The 26145-nt window shown below is 45.7% G+C and overlaps 1 protein-coding gene across 2 annotated transcripts in view; it reads left to right on the top strand.

The window, feature by feature from the left end:
• The window catches only part of LOC139572807 (microtubule cross-linking factor 3-like), a 57999-nt gene that overhangs the window by 8119 nt on the left and 23735 nt on the right, over window positions 1–26145 (top strand). The window contains exons 4-12 of one of the 2 annotated variants that reach the window (XM_071395586.1): window positions 2325–2483; window positions 3146–3214; window positions 3319–3635; window positions 4551–4701; window positions 6902–7063; window positions 8109–8309; window positions 8425–8781; window positions 12243–13407; window positions 16532–16644. In XM_071395586.1, coding sequence (XP_071251687.1) covers window positions 2325–2483; window positions 3146–3214; window positions 3319–3635; window positions 4551–4701; window positions 6902–7063; window positions 8109–8309; window positions 8425–8781; window positions 12243–12353 — 1527 coding nt within the window. In that variant the 3' untranslated portion in view covers window positions 12354–13407; window positions 16532–16644. Of the gene's footprint in view, window positions 1–2324; window positions 2484–3145; window positions 3215–3318; window positions 3636–4550; window positions 4702–6901; window positions 7064–8108; window positions 8310–8424; window positions 8782–12242; window positions 13408–14987; window positions 15964–16531; window positions 16700–26145 lie in introns of those variants that run through there. The other variant, XM_071395585.1, reaches the window with a different exon arrangement.

Here is a 26145-nt window from a genome sequence, read left to right as displayed (position 1 = left end):
CTGAAGGTAATGTTGTCTAGACTCTATATGTCATAGGGTGTGACCTGAAGGTAATGTTGTCTAGACTCTATATGTCATAGGGTTTGACCTGAAGGTAATGTTGTCTAGACTCTATATGTCATAGGGTTTGACCTGAAGGTAATGTTGTCTAGACTCTATATTTCATAGGGTTTGACCTGAAGGTAATGTTGTCTAGACTCTATATGTCATAGGGTAATGTTGTCTAGACTCTATATGTCATAGGGTGGGACCTGAAGGTAATGTTGTCTAGACTCTATATATCATAGGGTTTGACCTGAAGGTAATGTTGTCTAGACTCTATATGTCATAGGGTAATGTTGTCTAGACTCTATATGTCATAGGGTAATGTTGTCTAGACTCTATATGTCATAGGGTTTGACCTGAAGGTAATGTTGTCTAGACTCTATATGTCATAGGGTGGGACCTGAAGGTAATGTTGTCTAGACTCTATATGTCATAGGGTAATGTTGTCTAGACTCTATATGTCATAAGGTAATGTTGTCTATACTCTATATGTCATAGGGTAATGTTGTCTATACTCTATATGTCATAGGGTGGGACCTGAAGGTAATGTTGTCTAGACTCTATATGTCATAGGGTTTCTGCAGCATTGAAGGTCTCCAAGAACACAGTGGCCTCCATCATTCTTAAATGGAAGAAATTTAGAACCACCAAGACTCTTCCTAGAGCTGGCCGCCCGGCCAAACTGAGCAATCGGGGAAGAAGGGCCTTGGTCAGGGAGGTGACCAAGAACCAGATGGTCACTCTGACAAAGCCCCAGAGTTCCTCTGTGGAGATGGGAGAACCTTCCAGAAGGACAACAATCTCTGCAGCACTCCACCAATCAGGCCTTTATGGAAGAGTGGCAAGACGAAAGCCACTCCTCAGGAAAAGGCACATGACAGCCCGCTTGGAGTTTGCCTAAAGGCATCTAAAGGACTCTCAGACCATGAGAAACAAGATTCTCTGGTCTGATGAAACCAAGATTGAACTCCTTGGCCTGAATGCAAAGCGTCACGTCTGGAGGAAACATGCCACCATCTCTACGGTGAAACATGGTGGTGGCAGTATCATGCTGTGGGGATGTTTTTCAGCGGCAGGGACTGAGAAACTAGTCAGGATCGAGGGAAAGATGAACGGAGCAAAGTACAGAGAGATCCTTGATGAAAACCTGCTCCAGAGCACTCAGGACCTCAGACTGGGGTGAAGGTTCACCTTCCAACAGGACGACAACCCTAAGCACACAGCCAAGACATCGCAGGAGTGGCCTCGGGACAAGTCTCTGAATGTCCTTGAGTGGCCCAACCAGAGCCCGGACTTGAACCCGATCAAACATCTCTGGAGAGATCTGAAAATAGCTGTGCAGTGATGCTCCCCATCCAACCTGACAGAGCTTGAGAGGATCTGCAGAAAAGAATGGGAGAAACTCCCCAAATACAGGTGTGCCAAGCTTGTAGCGTCATACCCAAGAAGACTCGAGGCTGTAATCACTGCCAAAGGTCCTTCAACAAAGTACTGAGTAAAGGGTCTGAATACTTATGTAAACGTGGTATTTCTGGGGTTTTTAAAACTTGTTTTTGCTTTGTCATTGTGGGGTATTGTGTGTAGATTGATGAGGGGAAAAAACAATTGAATCCATTTTAGAACAAGGCTGTAATGTAACAAAATGTGTAAAAAGTCAAGGGGTCTGAATACTTTCAGAATAGACTGTAGACTAATAGACCATGGCCCATCTCTCTCCCCTCCCTCCCTCCCCCCTCCCTCCCTGTCTCTCTCCCCCTCCCTCCCTGTCTCTCTCCCCTTCCCTCTCCCTCCCTCTCCCTCCCTGTCTGTCTCCCTCCCCTTCCCTCCCTGTCTCTCTCCCCCTCTCCCCTTCCCTCCCTGTATCTCTCCCCCTCTCCCCCTCTCCCCTTCCCTCCCTGTCTCTCTCCCCTTCCCTCCCTGTCTCTCTCCCCCTCCATCCCTGTCTCCCTCCCCTTCCCTCTCCCTCCCTGTCTCTCTCTCTCCCTCCCCCTCTCCCCTTCCCTTTCCCCCTCCCTCCCTGTCTTTCTCCCTCTCCCCTTCCCTCTCCCTCCCTGTCTGTCTCCCTCCCTCTCCCTCTCCCTCTCCCTCTCCCTCTCCCTCTCCCTCTCCCTCTCCCTCCCTGTCTGTGTCCCTCCCCTTCCCTCTCCCTCCCTGTCTCTCACCCTCCCCCTCTCCCCTTCCCTTTCCCCTTCCCTCTCCCCTTCCCTCTCCCTCCCTATCTCTCTCCCTCTCCCTCCCTGTCTCTCTGCCCCTCCCTGTCTCACTCCCCCCCTAATTAGGTAGCAAAGGATGTATCAGTGCGTCTGCACCATGAGTTGGAGAACGTGGAGGAGAAAAGGACGAAGACGGAGGAGGAGAACGAGCAGCTAAGGCAAAAGCTGATAGAGGTGGAGGTGACCAAGCAGGCCCTGCAAAACCAACTGGAGAAGGCCAAAGAGGTGAGGAGGGGGAGGAAAGGGGTGAGGTGGGGGGGACAGGGAGGGTTAGGGTTAGGTGGAGGTGACCAAACAGGCCCTGCAAAACCAACTGGAGAAGGCCAAAGAGGTGAGGAGGGGGAGGAAAGGGGTGAGGTGGGGGGGACAGGGAGGGTTAGGGGTAGACAGGGGAGGGTTTGGGTGGTGGGTTAGGGTTAGGTGGAGGTGACCAAACAGGCCCTGCACAACCAACTGGAGAAGGAGGTGATGAGGACACCTGCTGTCAGGGAGGGCAAGGTTCTGCAGTGTCATGTGACCGGCTGGATTCAAACCCAGGTCTCCTGCGTGCCACAACACTGTGTTAGCCTGCCGAGCTAAAGCCGAGACGTTAGCTCAGGGAGTTTTAACACAAGGGTCTGGTTACTCGTCACAAGCTTGTTAGTTAAGAGGTTCTAAGAGTCATCTTTTAATGATTGACAGTCTGTCTGTAAAGAACATTTAACTGTCCACAACAGATTCCACCAGTCATGTACAACAGTTAACAGGTCTATTATAATACAGGCCAGGTCTATTATAAAACTGGTCATGTCTACAGGCCAGGTCTACAGGCCAGGTATTAATATAATACAGGCCAGGTCTATTATAATACAGACTGGGCTGATGATGTCATCTTTATTCTCTTGCAGCTGTCGCTGAAGAGGAGAGGAGGCAGGGATGTTCAGAAAGAGAAGAGGATTCCACAGACTCCAATAGAGGTACGGCACTATGTTCAACAATGTTTTTACATCATTGTTATTCGTCAAACTATAACGACGAGAGACAAGACCAAAACATATATATATTCTTCTTCTCTACTCAGGAGGACAACGAAGATCTGAAATGCCAGCTAGCCTTCATCAAGGAGGAAGCCGTTTTAATGAGGAAGAAGATGGCTAAAATTGACAAGGAGAAGGACCGTCTGGAACACGAGCTGCAGAAGTACCGCTCTTTCTACGGGGACGTGGACAGCCCTGGGCCCAAGGGAGAGGCTGGGGGACCAGCTACCACCAGGGAGTCAGAGCTGAAACTGAGACTGAGACTGGTGGAGGAGGAGGCCAACATCCTGGGGAGGAAGATCGTAGAGCTGGAGGTGGAGAATAGAGGACTGAAGGCTGAACTGGAGGACATGAGAGACAGGTAAGGGGAGAGAGGGAGGGAGGGAGGGAGGGAGGGAGGGAGGGAGGGAGGGAGGGAGGGAATAGAGGACTGAAGGCTGAACTGGAGGACATGAGAGACAGGTAGGTAGGTAGGTAGGTAGGTAGGTAGGGAGGGAGGGAGGGAGGGAGGGAGGGAGGGAGGGAGGGAGGGAGGGAGGGAGGGAGGGAGGGAGGTCGTAGAGCTGGAGGTGGAGAATAGAGGACTGAAGGCTGAACTGGAGGACATGAGAGGGAGGGAGGGAGGGAGGGAGGGAGGGAGGGAGGGAGGGAGGGAGGGAATAGAGGACTGAAGGCTGAACTGGAGGACATGAGAGACAGGTAGGTAGGGAGGGAGGGAGGGAGGGAGGGAGGGAGGGGTAGAGGTAGAGAATAGAGGACTGAGGCCTGAACTGGAGGAGAGAAGAGACAGATAGGCCCAATGGACCCCTAAACCCTAAACACTAAACCCTACGCCTTATAGACTGGATGTACTTGTGGAGATCTGACAGGATTTGACAGGTGTCAGCAATATGGTAGTAGCTCCACCCTGCTCTCTGTTAGGCTAAATAGAAGTTTCACCATATTGCTTATACCAATCAAATCCTCTCAGATCTCCACATGTCTTTGTAAATAAACAAGATACATTTGATTGATTGATGTATTGATTGGTTGATGTGTTGATTGATTTATGTATTGATTGATGTATTGATTTATGTATTGATTGATGTATTGATTGATGTATGTATTGATTGATGTATTGATTGATGCATTGATTGATTGATGTATTGATTGATTGATGTATTGATTGATATATTGATTTATGTATTGATTGAGTGATGCATTGATTGATGTATTGATTGATTTATGCATTGATTGATGTATTGATTGATTGACGTGTTGATTGATGCATTGCCAGGGATGAGGTGGCTGGAGGCTCGGCTGAGCATGGCTGCAGCAGGGAGCAGGGAGAGGAACTCAGGGAGCTGAGACAGCAGCTACAGCTGGTGGAGGACGAGGCAGAGCTACTTAGGAGGAACCTGCAGGACTCAGAGGAGGACAACAACAAGGTGGCTCCCAAATGGCACCCTATTCCCTATATAGTGCACTACTTAGGCCAGGACCCAATGGCACCCTATTCCCTATATAGTGCACTACTTTAGACCAGAGCCCTATGGCACCCTATTCCCTATATAGTGCACTACTTTAGACCAGGACCCAATGGTACCCTATTCCCTATATAGTGCACTACTTTAGACCAGGGACCAAAGGGCTCTGATTGAAACTAGTGTGCTATATAGGGAATAGGGTGCAATTTGGAAAGCAGCTGTTTACATTCTACGTGTGAGTCATATAGTAGAGTATTTGTTATTACTGATCACATTTAGCTCTCTCACAACACCCCCTCGTAGCAACGTATCATCAGGCCAAATGGCCCCTCATAAGGTTTACCATGTATCTCCTGGGGGAAGGACACCTGGTCTCATAAGGTTTACCGTGTATCTCCTGGGGGAAGGACACCTGGTCTCATAAGGTATCTCCTGGGGGAAGGACACCTGGTCTCATAAGGTTTACCATGTACCTCCTGGGGGAAGGACACCTGATCTCATAAGGTTTACCGTGTACCTCCTGGGGGAAGGACACCTGGTCTCATAAGGTTTACTGTGTACCTCCTGGGGGAAGGACACCTGGTCTCATAAGGTTTACTGTGTACCTCCTGGGGGAAGGACACCTGGTCTCATAAGGTTTACCGTGTATCTCCTGGGGGAAGGACACCTGGTCTCATAAGGTTTACTGTGTATCTCCTGGGGGAAGGACACCTGGTCTCATAAGGTTTACTGTGTATCTCCTGGGGGAAGGACACCTGGTCTCATAAGGTTTACTGTGTACCTCCTGGGGGAAGGACACCTGGTCTCATAAGGTTTACTGTGTACCTCCTGGGGGAAGGACACCTGGTCTCATAAGGTTTACCGTGTATTTCCTGGGGGAAGGACACCTGGTCACATAAGGTTTACCGTGTATCTCCTGGGGGAAGGACACCTGGTCTCATAAGGTATCACCTGGGGGAAGGACACCTGGTCTCATAAGATTTACCATGTACCTCCTGGGGGAAGGACACCTGGTCTCATAAGGTTTACCGTGTACCTCCTGGGGGAAGGACACCTGGTCACATAAGGTTTACCATGTACCTCCTGGGGGAAGGACACCTGGTCACATAAGGTTTACCATGTATCTCCTGGAGGAAGGACACCTGGTCTCATAAGGTTTACCATGTATCTCCTGGAGGAAGGACACCTGGTCTCATAAGGTTTACCATGTACCTCCTGGGGGAAGGACACCTGGTCTCATAAGGTTTACCGTGTACCTCCTGGGGGAAGGACACCTGGTCACATAAGGTTTACCATGTACCTCCTGGGGGAAGGACACCTGGTCACATAAGGTTTACCATGTACCTCCTGGGGGAAGGACACCTGGTCTCATCCTGGGGGAAGGACACCTGGTCACATAAGGTTTACCATGTACCTCCTGGGGGAAGGACACCTGGTCACATAAGGTTTACCATGTACCTCCTGGGGGAAGGACACCTGGTCACATAAGGTTTACCATGTACCTCCTGGGGGAAGGACACCTGGTCTCATAAGGTTTACCATGTATCTCCTGGGGGAAGGACACCTGGTCTCATAAGGTTTACCATGTATCTCCTGGGGGAAGGACACCTGGTCTCATAAGGTTTACCATGTACCTCCTGGGGGAAGGACACCTGGTCTCATAAGGTTTACCATGTATCTCCTGGGGGAAGGACACCTGGCCTCATAAGGTATCACCTGGGGGAAGGACACCTGGTCTCATAAGGTTTACCATGTACCTCCTGGGGGAAGGACACCTGGTCTCATAAGGTTTACCATGTATCTCCTGGGGGAAGGACACCTGGTCTCATAAGGTTTACCGTGTATCTCCTGGGGGAAGGACACAGGACACGTACCCCAGGTTGAGAACCACAGATTTAACAGACGTTCTTTAATCCAGAGCCATTTTACAGTCAATTTAAGCTTTAAGGATTCTACCTGTTGGACGTGTCGTCTAACTCTCTAGTTCGTTCTGTACTCGGCGTCGTTGAGGGCAGAACTTAGAGTTAAGAAAGGTTGCAGGACATAATGGGCTGTGCTACCATGAGGTCCGCTCTTGTTTGACAGAAGGTAGTTTTATAATTAAAGTACATCCTGTTTCAATCCCCCCCCCCCCCCCCCCGCTACTAAATCTTTCTTTTAGGTGACGGGAGAGCTGAACAAGCTGAAGTACAAGGAGGGCTCCAGGCACGGCGCTGGTGGAGGAGGAGGTGGTGCCGGGGCAGCTGCAGACCGGGCCAAGGTGGAGGTCCTGCAGGAGGAGCTAAAGGCTGCCAGGCTACAGATCAACGAGCTGAGTGGCAAGGTGAGGCAGCGTGATGGACTACACTACCCACGATGCTCTGTGTATTTTTTTTTCTTTTCTGGCAAGGTTGGGGTCACTTCCATTTTAATTCCTTCAATTCAGGTGGAATTCCAATTTCTCTCAATGCTTCTCTGTGAGAACATGTTGGAAGTGGAATTTCAGTTTACTTCCTGAATTGATTGAATTGAAATGAAGCTGACAGTTGAAGCGAACATAATGCTATCCATCTCTAACGCTAACATAATGCTATCCATCGCTAACATAATGCTATTCATCTCTGACGCTAACATAATGCTATCCATCTCTAACGCTAACATAATGCTATCCATCTCTAACATAATGCTATCCATCTCTGACGCTAACATAATGCTATCCATCTCTAACATAATGCTATCCATCTCTGATGCTAACATAATGCTATCCATCGCTGACGCTAAAATAATGCTATCCATCTCTGACGCTAACATAATGCTATCCATCTCTGACGCTAACATAATGCTATCCATCTCTGACGCTAACATAATGCTATCCATCTCTGACGCTAACATAATGCTATCCATCTCTGATGCTAACATAATGCTATCCATCTCTGATGCTAACATAATGCTATCCTGTCTCTGACGCTAACATAATGCTATCCATCTCTGACGCTAACATAATGCTATCCATCTCTGACGCTAACATAATGCTATCCATCTATGACGCTAACATAATGCTATCCATCTCTGACGCTAACATAATGCTATCCTGTCTCTGAAGCTAACATAATGCTATCCATCTCTGACGCTAACATAATGCTATCCATCTCTGACGCTAACATAATGCTATCCTGTCTCTGAAGCTAACATAATGCTATCCATCGCTGACGCTAACATAATGCTATCCATCTCTGACGCTAACATAATGCTATCCTGTCTCTGAAGCTAACATAATGCTATCCTGTCTCTGACGCTAACATAATGCTATCCATCTCTGACGCTAACATAATGCTATCTATCCATCTCTGACGCTAACATAATGCTATCCTGTCTCCTTACCTCTACAGGTGATGCAGATGCAGTATGAGAACCGAGTCCTCCTGTCCAACATGCAGCGCTACGACCTGGCATCACACCTGGGCATCAGGGCCAGCCCCCGGGAAAGTGACGCGGAGAGTGACGGAGGAGACGACGCCTCCACCTCGTCACGCTTCCCACCCCACCGTAAACGAGAAGGCCCCGTCGGAGGGGAGAGCGACTCGGACGAGGTGATACAGCATCATGTACCACAGTAACCCATAATGCTTTGTTGTATTGAATACGGTGAAAGCTGACAAGCTGACAAGCTAACCTAAGGTTATCCCGTCTCCCCTACCAATCCAGGTGCGTAACATCCGGTGCCTGACCCCCACCCGCTCCCTCTACTCCCCCGAGAGCCGCTTCCTCCCCCGCAGCCTGAAGGACCGGCAGCAGATGGTAGACATCCGTATAGAAGCAGAGCGGCTGGGCCGCACCATCGACAGGCTGATAGCAGACACCAGTACCATCATGGCTGAGGCACGGGTCTACATGGTCTCCAACGGGGAGCTTTACGAGGAGGAAGGGAGCACCGTCAGGGAGCACGAGTTGTTGTACAGGATCACCGCTCAGATGAAGGCCTTCAGGAAGGAGCTGCAGGGCTTTATAGACAGACTGGATGTCCCCAAGCCAGAGGACAAAGAGGAGGAGGAACCACTGTCTGTAAGTTGAACAGAGTTAGACACACACCAGGGTTTCCGTTGGCCTTTTGACACCCCCCCACCCGCTCTCTTAAATGTCCGGTAAATTAAAATGTCCGGCGCCACATTTCCTGACGGAAACCCTGGCACACACTTACACACACCCATTAGTGCACACACATGCACAGTACACACACACACACACATGCACAGTACACACACACACACACACACACACACACACACACACACACACACACACACACACACACACACACACACACACACACACACACACACACACACACACACACACACACACACACACACACTAGTGTCTGGAGAAACATGATTGCTACATTGTTTAGTAGATGTATGCATTGTAGACATGTCAGTATTACATCTACTGTAGGACAGGCCTCTATTTGGTCTGAATGTCAGTATTACATCTACTGCAGGACAGGCCTCTATTTGGTCTGAATGTCAGTATTACATCTACTGTAGGACAGGCCTCTATTTGGTCTGAATGTCAGTATTACATCTACTGTAGGACAGGCCTCTATTTGGTCTGAATGTCAGTATTACATCTACTGTAGGACAGGCCTCTATTTGGTCTGAATGTCAGTATTACATCTACTGTAGGACAGGCCTCTATTTGGTCTGAATGTCAGTATTACATCTACTGTAGGACAGGCCTCTATTTGGTCTGAATGTCAGTATTACATCTACTGTAGGACAGGCCTCTATTTGGTCTGAATGTCAGTATTACATCTACTGTAGGACAGGCCTCTATTTGGTCTGAATGTCAGTATTACATCTACTGTAGGACAGGCCTCTATTTGGTCTGAATGTCAGTATTACATCTACTGTAGGACAGGCCTCTATTTGGTCTGAATGTCAGTATTACATCTACTGTAGGACAGGCCTCTATTTGGTCTGAATGTCAGTATTACATCTACTGTAGGACAGGCCTCTATTTGGTCTGAATGTCAGTATTACATCTACTGCAGGACAGGCCTCTATTTGGTCTGAATGTCAGTATTACATCTACTGTAGGACAGGCCTCTATTTGGTCTGAATGTCAGTATTACATCTACTGTAGGACAGGCCTCTATTTGGTCTGAATGTCAGTATTACATCTACTGCAGGACAGTCCTCTATTTGGTCTGAATGTCAGTATTACATCTACTGTAGGACAGGCCTCTATTTGGTCTGAATGTCAGTATTACATCTACTGTAGGACAGGCCTCTATTTGGTCTGAATGTCAGTATTACATCTACTGTAGGACAGGCCTCTATTTGGTCTGAATGTCAGTATTACATCTACTGTAGGACAGGCCTCTATTTGGTCTGAATGTCAGTATTACATCTACTGCAGGACAGGCCTCTATTTGGTCTGAATGTCAGTATTACATCTACTGTAGGACAGGCCTCTATTTGGTCTGAATGTCAGTATTACATCTACTGCAGGACAGGCCTCTATTTGGTCTGAATGTCAGTATTACATCTACTGCAGGACAGGCCTCTATTTGGTCTGAATGTCAGTATTACATCTACTGCAGGACAGGCCTCTATTTGGTCTGAATGTCAGTATTACATCTACTGTAGGACAGGCCTCTATTTGGTCTGAATGTCAGTATTACATCTACTGTAGGACAGGCCTCTATTTGGTCTGAATGTCAGTATTACATCTACTGTAGGACAGGCCTCTATTTGGTCTGAATGTCAGTATTACATCTACTGTAGGACAGGCCTCTATTTGGTCTGAATGTCAGTATTACATCTACTGTAGGACAGGCCTCTATTTGGTCTGAATGTCAGTATTACATCTACTGTAGGAAAGGCCTCTATTTGGTCTGAATGTCAGTATTACATCTACTGTAGGACAGGCCTCTATTTGGTCTGAATGTCAGTATTACATCTACTGTAGGACAGGCCTCTATTTGGTCTGAATGTCAGTATTACATCTACTGTAGGACAGGCCTCTATTTGGTCTGAATGTCAGTATTACATCTACTGCAGGACAGGCTTCTATTTGGTCTGAATGTCAGTATTACATCTACTGTAGGACAGGCCTCTATTTGGTCTGAATGTCAGTATTACATCTACTGTAGGACAGGCCTCTATTTGGTCTGAATGTCAGTATTACATCTACTGCAGGACAGGCCTCTATTTGGTCTGAATGTCAGTATTACATCTACTGCAGGACAGGCTTCTATTTGGTCTGAATGTCAGTATTACATCTACTGCAGGACAGGCCTCTATTTGGTCTGAATGTCAGTATTACATCTACTGTAGGACAGGCCTCTATTTGGTCTGAATGTCAGTATTACATCTACTGTAGGACAGGCCTCTATTTGGTCTGAATGTCAGTATTACATCTACTGCAGGACAGGCCTCTATTTGGTCTGAATGTCAGTATTACATCTACTGTAGGACAGGCCTCTATTTGGTCTGAATGTCAGTATTACATCTACTGTAGGACAGGCCTCTATTTGGTCTGAATGTCAGTATTACATCTACTGTAGGACAGGCCTCTATTTGGTCTGAATGTCAGTATTACATCTACTGCAGGACAGGCTTCTATTTGGTCTGAATGTCAGTATTACATCTACTGTAGGACAGGCCTCTATTTGGTCTGAATGTCAGTATTACATCTACTGTAGGACAGGCCTCTATTTGGTCTGAATGTCAGTATTACATCTACTGCAGGACAGGCCTCTATTTGGTCTGAATGTCAGTATTACATCTACTGCAGGACAGGCTTCTATTTGGTCTGAATGTCAGTATTACATCTACTGCAGGACAGGCCTCTATTTGGTCTGAATGTCAGTATTACATCTACTGTAGGACAGGCCTCTATTTGGTCTGAATGTCAGTATTACATCTACTGTAGGACAGGCCTCTATTTGGTCTGAATGTCAGTATTACATCTACTGCAGGACAGGCCTCTATTTGGTCTGAATGTCAGTATTACATCTACTGTAGGACAGGCCTCTATTTGGTCTGAATGTCAGTATTACATCTACTGTAGGACAGGCCTCTATTTGGTCTGAATGTCAGTATTACATCTACTGCAGGACAGGCCTCTATTTGGTCTGAATGTCAGTATTACATCTACTGTACGACAGGCTTCTATTTGGTCTGAATGTCAGTATTACATCTACTGTAGGACAGGCCTCTATTTGGTCTGAATGTCAGTATTACATCTACTGTAGGACAGGCCTCTATTTGGTCTGAATGTCAGTATTACATCTACTGTAGGACAGGCCTCTATTTGGTCTGAATGTCAGTATTACATCTACTGTAGGACAGGCCTCTATTTGGTCTGAATGTCAGTATTACATCTACTGTAGGACAGGCTTCTATTTGGTCTGAATGTCAGTATTGTTTAACCTGCTTTTAATCTGTTCTCTCTTCCTGTCTTTCTACCATTCTGTTTTCCTGACTCGTCCTCCTTCTCTGTCCAATTAACCCACCTAGATGTTTCAACCCATCATTCTGCTCATCCTCATCCTCGTCCTGTTCTCTTCACTCTCCTATACCACCATCTTCAAACTCGTCTTCCTCTTTACTCTCTTCTTCGTCCTGTAACGTCCGTCTCACTTTGCATAGACACATATTTTTGTTTAGTCATATTTTTATTTGGTTTTGTATTTTTATTTTGGAACATTCCCGTCTAAGGTCACACGTGATACGGGACACTATTCCACGTTTCAGCAGTTACTATTTACAAGCTTTTAACACACACTGGAGAAGACCACACACCTCTGGGACTGATACACTGGAGAAGACCACTCACCTCTGGGGTTGAGACACTGGAGAAGACCACACACCTCTGGGGCTGAGACACTGGAGAAGACCACACACCTCTGGGGTTGAGACACTGGAGAAGACCACACACCTCTGGGACTGAGACACTGGAGAAGACCACACACCTCTGGGACTGAGACACTGGAGAAGACCACTCACCTCTGGGGTTGAGACACTGGAGAAGACCACACACCTCTGGGGCTGAGACACTGGAGAAGACCACACACCTCTGGGGTTGAGACACTGGAGAAGACCACACACCTCTGGGACTGAGACACTGGAGAAGACCACACACCTCTGGGACTGAGACACTGGAGAAGACCACTCACCTCTGGGGCTGAGACACTGGAGAAGACCACACACCTCTGGGACTGAGACACTGGAGAAGACCACTCACCTCTGGGGCTGAGACACTGGAGAAGACCACACACCTCTGGGGTTGAGACACTGGAGAAGACCACACACCTCTGAGGCTGAGACACTGGAGAAGACCACACACCTCTGGGGTTGAGACACTGGAGGAGACCACACACCTCTGGGACTGAGACACTGGAGAAGACCACACACCTCTGGGACTGAGACACTGGAGAAGACCACACACCTCTGGGGCTGAGACACTGGAGAAGACCACACACCTCTGGGACTGAGACACTGGAGAAGACCACACACCTCTGGGGCTGAGACACTGGAGAAGACCACACACCTCTGGGGCTGAGACACTGGAGAAGACCACACACCTCTGGGACTGAGACACTGGAGAAGACCACACACCTCTGGGGCTGAGACACTGGAGAAGACCACACACCTCTGGGGCTGAGACACCGTATATTATTAGGTGAGTAGACAAGGTTAACAGTGAATGGTCCCTCATCTAACCTTATTTTAGAGGTCCCCCAGAACTCTGATGCAAAAGGCAGGAAGGAACAACAGTGTGCTGTGGGTGTATAGGAGGCCCAGTCTGTAAACCCACACAGTACCTACCTATGTATAGTACCCATGCATGTACAGTATAGCAGTGTTAGGGACACCTAATCCATCAACAGAGTATTCACCTGGAGTATAGCAGTGTTAGGGACACCTAATCCATCAACAGAGCAGTGTTAGGGACACCTAATCCATAAACAGAGTATTCACCTGGAGTATAGCAGTGTTAGGGACACCTAATCCACCAACAGAGCATTCACCTGGAGTATAGCAGTGTTAGGGACACCTAATCCACCAACAGAGTATTCACCTGGAGTACTGTGAAATGCGTACTTACGAGCCCTTAACCAACAATGCAGAGTTTTAAACGGTAAGAAATATGTACTACATAAAATAAATGAAAAATAGTAACTGCTGCTCTATGTACATAGTCATTGAACACTGATCACTTTAAATATGTTTATATACTGTTTTACCCACTTTATATATATTTATATATATATACTGTATTCTGATCAAGGCTCATCCTATATAACTACTGCTGTACACTCCTTTTCTATTCCTATATTGTCATAATGTATATACACACCATCATATACATACATGCCATTGCTCGTTCTGATATTTTTTGGGGGTGTAATTGTTGTGTTTTTGTTAGGTATTACTGCACTGCTGGACCTAGAAAACATACGCCATTTCGCTACACCTGCGATAACGTCTGCATAAAATATGTGCACATGACCAATAACATTTGATTTTGGGTTTGTTTCGGATGTGGACTTGTTTATCCCGTAAGTTCTACTGGCCACTGAGAACCGGGGGCGGGGCGGGAACACACGGCGATTCTCATCCGGCGGTGGGGATATGACGTCATAAACGGTATTAAGACCAGCTGTGAGGGAGAAGTACGCGGGGCTTTCGCGACTCGTCTGGTCGAGTTGTCCAATGAAAATAAATATAATTCTGACCAAGACGGTTATTTCCGTTGGATTTAGGGACCACTCTGATTTTCATTAACAATTGACCAGAAAGACCCGTTTTTTGGATAGCTTATTTTGGGTGTTTTGGGGGTGTTTTTGGAGGCCTTTAATACACAGCTGGACATTGCATAACAGGTAAGATGTTTTCAGATGTCCCGAGTCTATTCAGAGATTTGAAGGCAATGAAAGGTCTTGTGAAATAACGGAGCACAGCCTTTTCTTATATCAAAACAGGCTGCAAACTAACTGCGAATACAGACACGTGGTACCAGTGTTTGGCTTGGCTACTGCGTGTGTGTGTGTGTGTGTGTGTGTGTGAAGCCAATAAACAACCACTAGGTTATAACCAGCGAGCTGAACACATTTATCGCTATGGTAACGGTCACAACCGTTTCGGATAGCCTTAGTCTACCACTTGATCCACATTCCGCAGTCACAACTTCTTCAGAGCCCGCGACATAATGGTCCCGGTAGTAAACAGACGTGATTAATTCATATTTATTCAACCGTGGCGGGGGGCTTCCGCGCGACCTACTCCCGGCTCCGTTACTTAGTAGTCTACGCTACCCAGTGGGGTTATTGAGTAAAATGATATACGTGGTTCCAGGGTGTAAAAATAGTTCCCCAGCTCTTACATCAGTGGGCTAGGTGTATTATTGGGTACTCGTCCTGTCCCACGTAACAGCAGCTTACTGGGTGTTCGTCACCCACACAGTGCACTGCACAGGGCAGTAGCCTGGGCGATAACGTAGCACTCACTGCACAGGGCAGTAGCCTGGGCGATAACGTAGCATTGTACTTTTCAATGTAGGAATAACGAATAGCCGACAGAAGTTTGGATAATAAATCCAGATAGCATCAGTAAAGTTCCGCCGCATAATGACCGATTGTTGACCTTGGCGCGGCGCGGTGACATGGAAGGAACAGACGCGCACATCGCTGCATGGCCTCGAACTGCTGCTGGTTCAGCGTTAAGAGAGACGGACGCGGCCGGGGAAATCGCCGGCTTCGGATAATTATGCTGCTGCTGCTGCTGCAACTACAAAACCGAAGGCACCGGTCAACCGAAGGCTGTCCTCACTTTGTGTTTGTTTGTCACTGCACGTTGAGAAATGTGGAATGCTGCGTTCGGAAATGGGTCAGATTTGCGTAGTGGAGGAGGCGGCGGCGGCGGCGGGTACGTGCCAGCGCAGGACTGGGAATTCGTTCCCTGCTCCCGTCTTGAAAGAGAAAGAGAGAGGGGCAGAGGGAAGAGTCGCAGCCCGTTCAGGACGTTCTCCTCCCCGCCAACAGTCACTCCGTTCTACGAACAGTCTCATCCTGGAACGGTTGGAACATCAGTGGAACTTCCTCCGGGACATGAGCCAGGGACTCATCACTCCCGCCTGAAAAAGAAGTTTGAGCACTTAAAGAAACGCCACGGACAGGACAAGGAAGAATGGATACGAGAGAAGGAGATACTGTTAAGACAAGTTGCTGAGATACAAGTAGACCGAATTGAAATCATTTCACACTTCAGCACAGGGAGATGTTGTATTCTACGTGTTAGATGATACATCTGGTTCACTACTTGTTGCACTACGAGTTAGTTTTTTGTTCTGAGTGTTTCTGAATGTCACCAACTACAGTTAACTCTGTGCTGCTGTATTGATGCTGTAGTGATGCTGCAGTGATGCTGTATTGATGCTGTATTGATGCTGTATTGATGCTGTAGTGATTCTCAGGGTTGGGAGAACAGAGGGATTAATGATGCTGTATTGATTCTTTAGGGTGGGGAGAACAGAGTGATGAATGATGCTGTAGTGATGCTGTAGTGATGCTGTATTGATGATGTAGTGAAGCTGTATTGATTCTCAGGGTTGGGAGAACAGAGGGATTGATGATGCTGTATTGATTCTCAGGGAGGGGAGAACAGAGGGATTAATGATGCTGTATTGATTCTCAGGGAGGGGAGAACAGAGTGATTCCTGATGCTGTATTGATTCTCAGGGTGGGGAGAACAGAGGGATTAATGATGCTGTATTGATGCTGTAGTGATGCTGTATTGATTCTCAGGGTGGGGAGAACAGAAGGATTTTGTTGGATCTGAAGACTGTAGTGGAGGAGGTGCAGCTAGAGGTGAAGAGAGAGGAGGCGAAGAGGAGCGAGCTACAGCTGCAGTACACTAAGGACACATGTGCATGGCAACTGGAGAGAGCTGAGCTGAAATGCAGAATCGCACAGGTAAGAATACACTACACTATACTATATGGTCCTACACAATATGATACTATACTATGTGATACAACACTATACTATACTATACTATGTGATACAACACTATACTATACTATATGATACAACACTACTATATGATACAACACTATACTATACTATACTATATGATACAACACTATACGATACTATATGATACAACACTATACTATACAATATGATACAATACTATACTATACTATACAATATGATACAACACTATACAATACAATATGATACAATACTATACCATACTATACTATATGATACAACACTATACTATACAATATGATACAACACTATACTATACAATATGATAAAACACTATACTATACTATACAATATGATACTGTACTATACTATACAATGTGATACAACACTATACTATACTATACTATACAATATTATACTGTACTATACTATACAATGTGATACAACACTATACTATACAATATGATACTATACTATACTATATGATACACCACTATACAATATGGTACAGCACTATGCTATACTATATGATACACCACTATGCTATACAATATGATACAACACTATACTATACAATATGATACAATACTATACTATACAATGTGATACTATATTATACAATATGATACAACACTATACTATACTATACAACATGCTACTATACTATACAGCGTGATACAACACTATACTATGCTATATGATACTATACAATATGATACTATACTATACAACATGATACTATATTATACTATACAATGTGATACAACACTATACTATACAATATGATACTATACAATATGATTCAACACTATACTATACAATATGATACAACACTATACTATACTATATGATACAACACTATACTATACAATATGTTACAACACTATACTATACAATATGATACAACACTATACTATACTATACAATATGTTACAACACTATACTATACAATGTGATACACCACTATACTATACAATATGATACAACACTATACTATACTATACAATATGATACAACACTATACTATACTATATGATACACCACTATACTATGCTATACAATATGATACAACACTATACTATACAATATGATACAACACTATACTATACTATATGATACAACACTATACTATACAATATGTTACAACACTATACTATATGATACAACACTATACTATATGATACACCACTATACTTTATGATACACCACTATACTATACTATATGATACACCACTATACTATATGATACAACACTATACTATACAATATGTTACAACACTATACTATACTATATGCTACAACACTATACTGCGCTATACTATGCTATACTATACGATACACCACTATACTACGTTATACTATACTATACTATATGATACAGCACAATAGAATAGAATGCCTACTTCATCAATTCAGTCATACTGCGTATCAACCTTCGTGGCATCAGTCTTTTCTCTTCATGCACGGCCCTTTGAAAACATATTATCACTGTCCACTAGACAGTATTCCATTAGTCTCTGTAGGACAGTCAGCCATCTCCCTCTATATCTCTCTCTGTGTTAGTACTGTAGGACACAGTCAGCCATCTCCCTCTATATCTCTCTGTGTTAGTATTGTAGGACACAGTCAGCCATCTCTCTCTATAATATCTCTCTCTGTCAGTACTGTAGGACACAGTCAGCCATCTCCCTCTATATATCTCTCTGTGTTAGTACTGTAGGACACAGTCAGCCATCTCCCTCTATATATCTCTCTGTGTTAGTACTGTAGGACACAGTCAGCCATCTCTCTCTATAATATCTCTCTCTGTCAGTACTGTAGGACACAGTCAGCCATCTCCCTCTATATATCTCTCTGTGTTAGTACTGTAGGACACAGTCAGCCATCTCCCTCTATATATCTCTCTGTGTTAGTACTGTAGGACACAGTCAGCCATCTCTCTCTATAATATCTCTCTCTGTCAGTACTGTAGGACACAGTCAGCCATCTCCCTCTATATATCTCTCTGTGTTAGTACTGTAGGACACAGTCAGCCATCTCCCTCTATATATCTCTCTGTGTTAGTACTGTAGGACACAGTCAGCCATCTCTCTCTATAATATCTCTCTCTGTCAGTACTGTAGGACACAGTCAGCCATCTCCCTCTATATATCTCTCTGTGTTAGTACTGTAGGACACAGTCAGCCATCTCCCTCTATATATCTCTCTGTGTTAGTACTGTAGGACACAGTCAGCCATCTCCCTCTATAATATCTCTCTCTGTGTCAGTACTGTAGGACACAGTCAGCCATCTCCCTCTATATATCTCTCTGTGTTAGTACTGTAGGACACAGTCAACCATCTCCCTCTATAATATCTCTCTGTGTCAGTACTGTAGGACACAGTCAGCCATCCCCCTCTATATCTCTCTGTGTCAGTACTGTAGGACACAGTCAGCCATCTCTCTCTATATCTCTCTCTGTGTTAGTACTGTAGGACACAGTCAGCCATCTCCCTCTATATATCTCTCTGTGTTAGTATTGTAGGACACAGTCAGCCATCTCCCTCTATATATCTCTCTCTGTGTCAGTACTGTAGGACACAGTCAGCCATCTCCCTCTATATATCTCTCTGTGTCAGTACTGTAGGACACAGTCAGCCATCTCCCTCTATATATCTCTCTGTGTTAGTACTGTAGGACACAGTCAGCCATCTCCCTCTATATCTCTCTCTGTGTTAGTACTGTAGGACACAGTCAGCCATCTCCCTCTATATATCTCTCTGTGTTAGTACTGTAGGACACAGTCAGCCATCTCCCTCTATATATCTCTCTGTGTCAGTACTGTAGGACACAGTCAGCCATCTCCCTCTATAATATCTATCTCTGTGTTAGTACTGTAGGACACAGTCAGCCATCTCCCTCTATAATATCTCTCTCTGTGTTAGTACTGTAGGACACAGTCAGCCATCCCCCTCTATATCTCTCTGTGTCAGTACTGTAGGACACAGTCAACCATCTCCCTCTATATCTCTCTCTGTGTTAGTACTGTAGGACACAGTCAGCCATCCCCCTCTATATCTCTCTGTGTCAGTACTGTAGGACACAGTCAGCCATCTCCCTCTATATATATCTCTGTGTTAGTACTGTAGGACACAGTCAGCCATCTTTCAGAGGCCTGTGATGTGGTTAGAAGAGTCATGCTGGCATCACATGGTGCCAGAGAGAATCAGTGGCTACACAGACTGGGATCTGTGAATGTGTGACCAATCAATTGGATGAGGGGATTCGGGGTCTGAAGAGAGACAGACAGAGGCCTACAGACAGACAGACAGACAGACAGACAGACAGACAGACAGACAGACAGACAGACAGACAGACAGACAGACATGCAAGACATGCAAGACAGACAGACAGACATGCAAGACAGACAGACAGACATGCAAGACAATGGACAGACTGTGTGGAAAACCAGAGTCTGGTTTCATGTAAACAGGGGATAGATATGGACTCATACTAAACAGGGGATAGATATGGACTCATACTAAACATGTAAACAGGGGATAGATATGGACTCATACTAAACATGTAAACAGGGGATAGATATGGACTCATACTAAACATGTAAACAGGGGATAGATATGGACTCATACTAAACAGGGGATAGATATGGACTCATACTAAACAGGGGATAGATATGGACTCATACTAAACATGTAAACAGGGGATAGATATGGACTCATACTAAACAGGGGATAGATATGGACTCATACTAAACATGTAAACAGGGGATCGATATGGACTCATACTAAACATGTAAACAGGGGATAGATATGGACTCATACTAAACAGGGGATAGATATGGACTCATACTAAACAGGGGATAGATATGGACTCATACTAAACAGGGGATAGATATGGACTCATACTAAACAGGGGATAGATATGGACTCATACTAAACATGTAAACAGGGGATAGATATGGACTCATACTAAACATGTAAACAGGGGATAGATATGGACTCATACTAAACAGGGGATAGATATGGACTCATACTAAACAGGGGATAGATATGGACTCATACTAAACAGGGGATAGATATGGACTCATACTAAACAGGGGATAGATATGGACTCATACTAAACATGGGATAGATATGGACTCATACTAAACAGGGGATAGATATGGACTCATACTAAACAGGGGATAGATATGGACTCATACTAAACAGGGGATAGATATGGACTCATACTAAACAGGGGATAGATATGGACTCATACTAAACATGGGATAGATATGGACTCATACTAAACAGGGGATAGATATGGACTCATACTAAACATGGGATAGATATGGACTCATACTAAACAGGGGATAGATATGGACTCATACTAAACAGGGGATAGATATGGACTCATACTAAACAGGGGATAGATATGGACTCATACTAAACAGGGGATAGATATGGACTCATACTAAACATGTAAACAGGGGATAGATATGGACTCATACTAAACAGGGGATAGATATGGACTCATACTAAACATGGGATAGATATGGACTCATACTAAACAGGGGATAGATATGGACTCATACTAAACAGGGGATAGATATGGACTCATACTAAACAGGGGATAGATATGGACTCATACTAAACAGGGGATAGATATGGACTCATACTAAACATGTAAACAGGGGATAGATATGGACTCATACTAAACAGGGGATAGATATGGACTCATACTAAACATGTAAACAGGGGATAGATATGGACTCATACTAAACAGGGGATAGATATGGACTCATACTAAACATGTAAACAGGGGATAGATATGGACTCATACTAAACAGGGGATAGATATGGACTCATACTAAACAGGGGATAGATATGGACTCATACTAAACATGTAAACAGGGGATAGATATGGACTCATACTAAACAGGGGATAGATATGGACTCATACTAAACATGTAAACAGGGGATAGATATGGACTCATACTAAACATGTAAACAGGGGATAGATATGGACTCATACTAAACATGTAAACAGGGGATAGATATGGACTCATACTAAACATGTAAACAGGGGATAGATATGGACTCATACTAAACAGGGGATAGATATGGACTCATACTAAACAGGGGATAGATATGGACTCATACTAAACAGGGGATAGATATGGACTCATACTAAACAGGGGATAGATATGGACTCATACTAAACATGGGATAGATATGGACTCATACTAAACAGGGGATAGATATGGACTCATACTAAACAGGGGATAGATATGGACTCATACTAAACAGGGGATAGATATGGACTCATACTAAACAGGGGATAGATATGGACTCATACTAAACATGGGATAGATATGGACTCATACTAAACATGGGATAGATATGGACTCATACTAAACAGGGGATAGATATGGACTCATACTAAACAGGGGATAGATATGGACTCATACTAAACATGGGATAGATATGGACTCATACTAAACAGGGGATAGATATGGACTCATACTAAACAGGGGATAGATATGGACTCATACTAAACAGGGGATAGATATGGACTCATACTAAACAGGGGATAGATATGGACTCATACTAAACAGGGGATAGATATGGACTCATACTAAACATGTAAACAGGGGATAGATATGGACTCATACTAAACAGGGGATAGATATGGACTCATACTAAACATGTAAACAGGGGATATATATGGACTCATACTAAACATGTAAACAGGGGATAGATATGGACTCATACTAAACATGTAAACAGGGGATAGATATGGACTCATACTAAACATGTAAACAGGGGATAGATATGGACTAAACAGACCTTTCATTTAACAGAGTAACACAACATCTCCTTACATAGGTCTGGAATTTAAGCATGACTGAAGCATAGAAACTGAATGTGTGTGTGTGTGTGTGTGTGTGTGTGTGTGTGTGTGTGTGTGTGTGTGTGTGTGTGTGTGTGTGTGTGTGTGTGTGTGTGTGTGTGTGTGTGTGTGTGTGTGTGTGTGTGTGTGTGTGTGTGTGTGTGTGTGTGTGTGTGTGTGTGTGTGTGTGTGTGTGTGTGTGCACATGCAGAGGGTGTGTGTGTGTGTGTGTGATAGTGATTGTGGGTGAAGCATGTACTGTACACCCCTGTGCTGTATGACCTAGTCATCTGTCAGGATTCCATATTGGTCCAGTACTACGAATATAAACAGTACAGTCTGTACACTAACTATTCATGAAGAAGAACTATGTCCAATGTCAAAACTATTACATGATCACAACACTACCAGCTTCTAGAACTCACTTGTTCTGATGGTTCTGTGTGAGTCCACAGTGTTCTATATTAATGATTGTCAGACCACATCAGCTTCTAGAATTCACTTGTTGTTCTGATGGTTCTGTGTGAGTCCACAGTGTTCTATATTAATGATTGTCAGACCACATCAGCTTCTAGAATTCACTTGTTGTTCTGATGGTTCTGTGTGAGTCCACAGTGTTCTATATTAATGATTGTCAGACCACATCAGCTTCTAGAATTCACTTGTTGTTCTGATGGTTCTGTGTGAGTCCACAGTGTTCTATATTAATGATTGTCAGACCACATCAGCTTCTAGAATTCACTTGTTGTTCTGATGGTTCTGTGTGAGTCCACAGTGTTCTATATTAATGATTGTCAGACCACATCAGCTTCTAGAACTCACTTGTTCTGATGGTTCTGTGTGAGTCCACAGTGTTCTATATGAATGATGGTTCTGATGGTTCTGTGTGAGTCGTCTACAGTGTTCTATATGAATGATTGGAATGTTGGTCTGGCATAGCCTGGTGATGTGCAGGGAGGGGTTAGCTCCATTGTAAAAGCTGTTTTCTCCTCTCAGCCACATCCTGCTGCTGCAGTTTACTTTATACACAGCCTGTGGTTGTCTCAAAGGGATCCCTATTTCCTACGGGTCCTGGTCAAAAGTAGTGCACTACTGTATGTAGGGAATAGGGTGCCAAGCATGCTGTGTCTTCAAGCTACCAGGGCTTACCACCAAGCATGCTGTGTCTTCCAGCTACCAGGGCTTACCACCAAGCATGCTGTGTCTTCCAGCTACCAGGGCTTACCACCAAGCATGCTGTGTCGTCCAGCTACCAGGGCTTACCACCAAGCATGCTGTGTCTTCGGGTTACCAGGGCTTACCACCAAGCATGCTGTGTCGTCCAGCTACCAGGGCTTACCACCAAGCATGCTGTGTCTTCCAGCTACCAGGGCTTACCACCAAGCATGCTGTGTCTTCAAGCTACCAGGGCTTACCACCAAGCATGCTGTGTCGTCCAGCTACCAGGGCTTACCACCAAGCATGCTGTGTCTTCGGGTTACCAGGGCTTACCACCAAGCATGCTGTGTCGTCCAGCTACCAGGGCTTACCACCAAGCATGCTGTGTCTTCCACCTACCAGGGCTTACCACCAAGCATGCTGTGTCGTCCAGCTACCAGGGCTTACCACCAAGCATGCTGTGTCTTCCAGCTACCAGGGCTTACCACCAAGCATGCTGTGTCTTCCAGCTACCAGGGCTTACCACCAAGCATGCTGTGTCTTCCAGCTACCAGGGTTTACCACCAAACATGCTGTGTCTTCGGGTTACCAGGGCTTACCACCAAGCATGCTGTGTCTTCAAGCTACCAGGGCTTACCACCAAGCATGCTGTGTCTTCAAGCTACCAGGGCTTACCACCAAGCATGCTGTGTCTTCGGGTTACCAGGGCTTACCACCAAGCATGCTGTGTCTTCCACCTACCAGGGCTTACCACCAAGCATGCTGTGTCTTCCAGCTACCAGGGCTTACCACCAAGCATGCTGTGTCTTCGAGCTACCAGGGCTTACCACCAAGCATGCTGTTTCTTCAAGCTACCAGGGCTTACCACCAAGCATGCTGTGTCTTCCAGCTACCAGGGCTTACCACCAAGCATGCTGTGTCTTCCAGCTACCAGGGTTTACCACCAAGCATGCTGTGTCTTCCAGCTACCAGGGCTTACCACCAAGCATGCTGTGTCTTCCAGCTACCAGGGTTTACCACCAAGCATGCTGGGTCTTCCAGCTACCAGGGTTTACCACCAAGCATGCTGTGTCTTCGAGCTACCAGGGCTTACCACCAAGCATGCTGTGTCTTCCAGCTACCAGGGTTTACCACCAAGCATGCTGTGTCTTCCAGCTACCAGGGCTTACCACCAAGCATGCTGTGTCTTCCAGCTACCAGGGTTTACCACCAAGCATGCTGTGTCTTCGGGTTACCAGGGTTTACCACCAAGCATGCTGTGTCTTCAAGCTACCAGGGCTTACCACCAAGCATGCTGTGTCTTCAAGCTACCAGGGCTTACCACCAAGCATGCTGTGTCTTCAAGCTACCAGGGCTTACCACCAAGCATGCTGTGTCTTCCAGCTACCAGGGCTTACCACCAAGCATGCTGTGTCTTCAAGCTACCAGGGCTTACCACCAAGCATGCTGTGTCTTCCAGCTACCGGGGCTTACCACCAAGCGTGCTGTGTCTTCCAGCTACCAGGGCTTACCACCAAGCATGCTGTGTCTTCAAGCTACCAGGGCTTACCACCAAGCATGCTGTGTCTTCAAGCTACCAGGGCTTACCACCAAGCATGCTGTGTCTTCGAGCTACCAGGGCTTACCACCAAGCATGCTGTGTCTTCAAGCTACCAGGGCTTACCACCAAGCATGCTGTGTCTTCAAGCTACCAGGGCTTACCACCAAGCATGCTGTGTCTTCAAGCTACCAGGGCTTACCACCAAGCATGCTGTGTCTTCAAGCTACCAGGGCTTACCACCAAGCATGCTGTGTCTTCAAGCTACCAGGGCTTACCACCAAGCATGCTGTGTCTTCAAGCTACCAGGGCTTACCACCAAGCATGCTGTGTCTTCCAGCTACCAGGGTTTACCACCAAGCATGCTGGGTCGTCCAGCTACCAGGGCTTACCACCAAGCATGCTGTGTCTTCCAGCTACCAGGGCTTACCACCAAGCATGCTGTGTCTTCCAGCTACCAGGGCTTACCACCAAGCATGCTGTGTCTTCCAGCTACCAGGGCTTACCACCAAGCATGCTGTGTCTTCCAGCTACCAGGGCTTACCACCAAGCATGCTGTGTCTTCCAGCTACCAGGGCTTACCACCAAGCATGCTGTGTCTTCCAGCTACCAGGGTTTACCACCAAGCATGCTGGGTCTTCCAGCTACCAGGGTTTACCACCAAGCATGCTGTGTCTTCCAGCTACCAGGGTTTACCACCAAGCATGCTGTGTCTTCCAGCTACCAGGGTTTACCACCAAGCATGCTGTGTCTTCCAGCTACCAGGGTTTACCACCAAGCATGCTGGGTCTTCCAGCTACCAGGGTTTACCACCAAGCATGCTGTGTCTTCCAGCTACCAGGGTTTACCACCAAGCAT

The sequence above is a fragment of the Salvelinus alpinus genome, chromosome 4 (genome assembly GCF_045679555.1).
Source record: "Salvelinus alpinus chromosome 4, SLU_Salpinus.1, whole genome shotgun sequence".
Taxonomy (NCBI): domain Eukaryota; kingdom Metazoa; phylum Chordata; class Actinopteri; order Salmoniformes; family Salmonidae; genus Salvelinus; species Salvelinus alpinus.
Note: the sequence above shows the minus strand (reverse complement) of the source record. Positions and strands in the feature narration are given on the sequence as shown.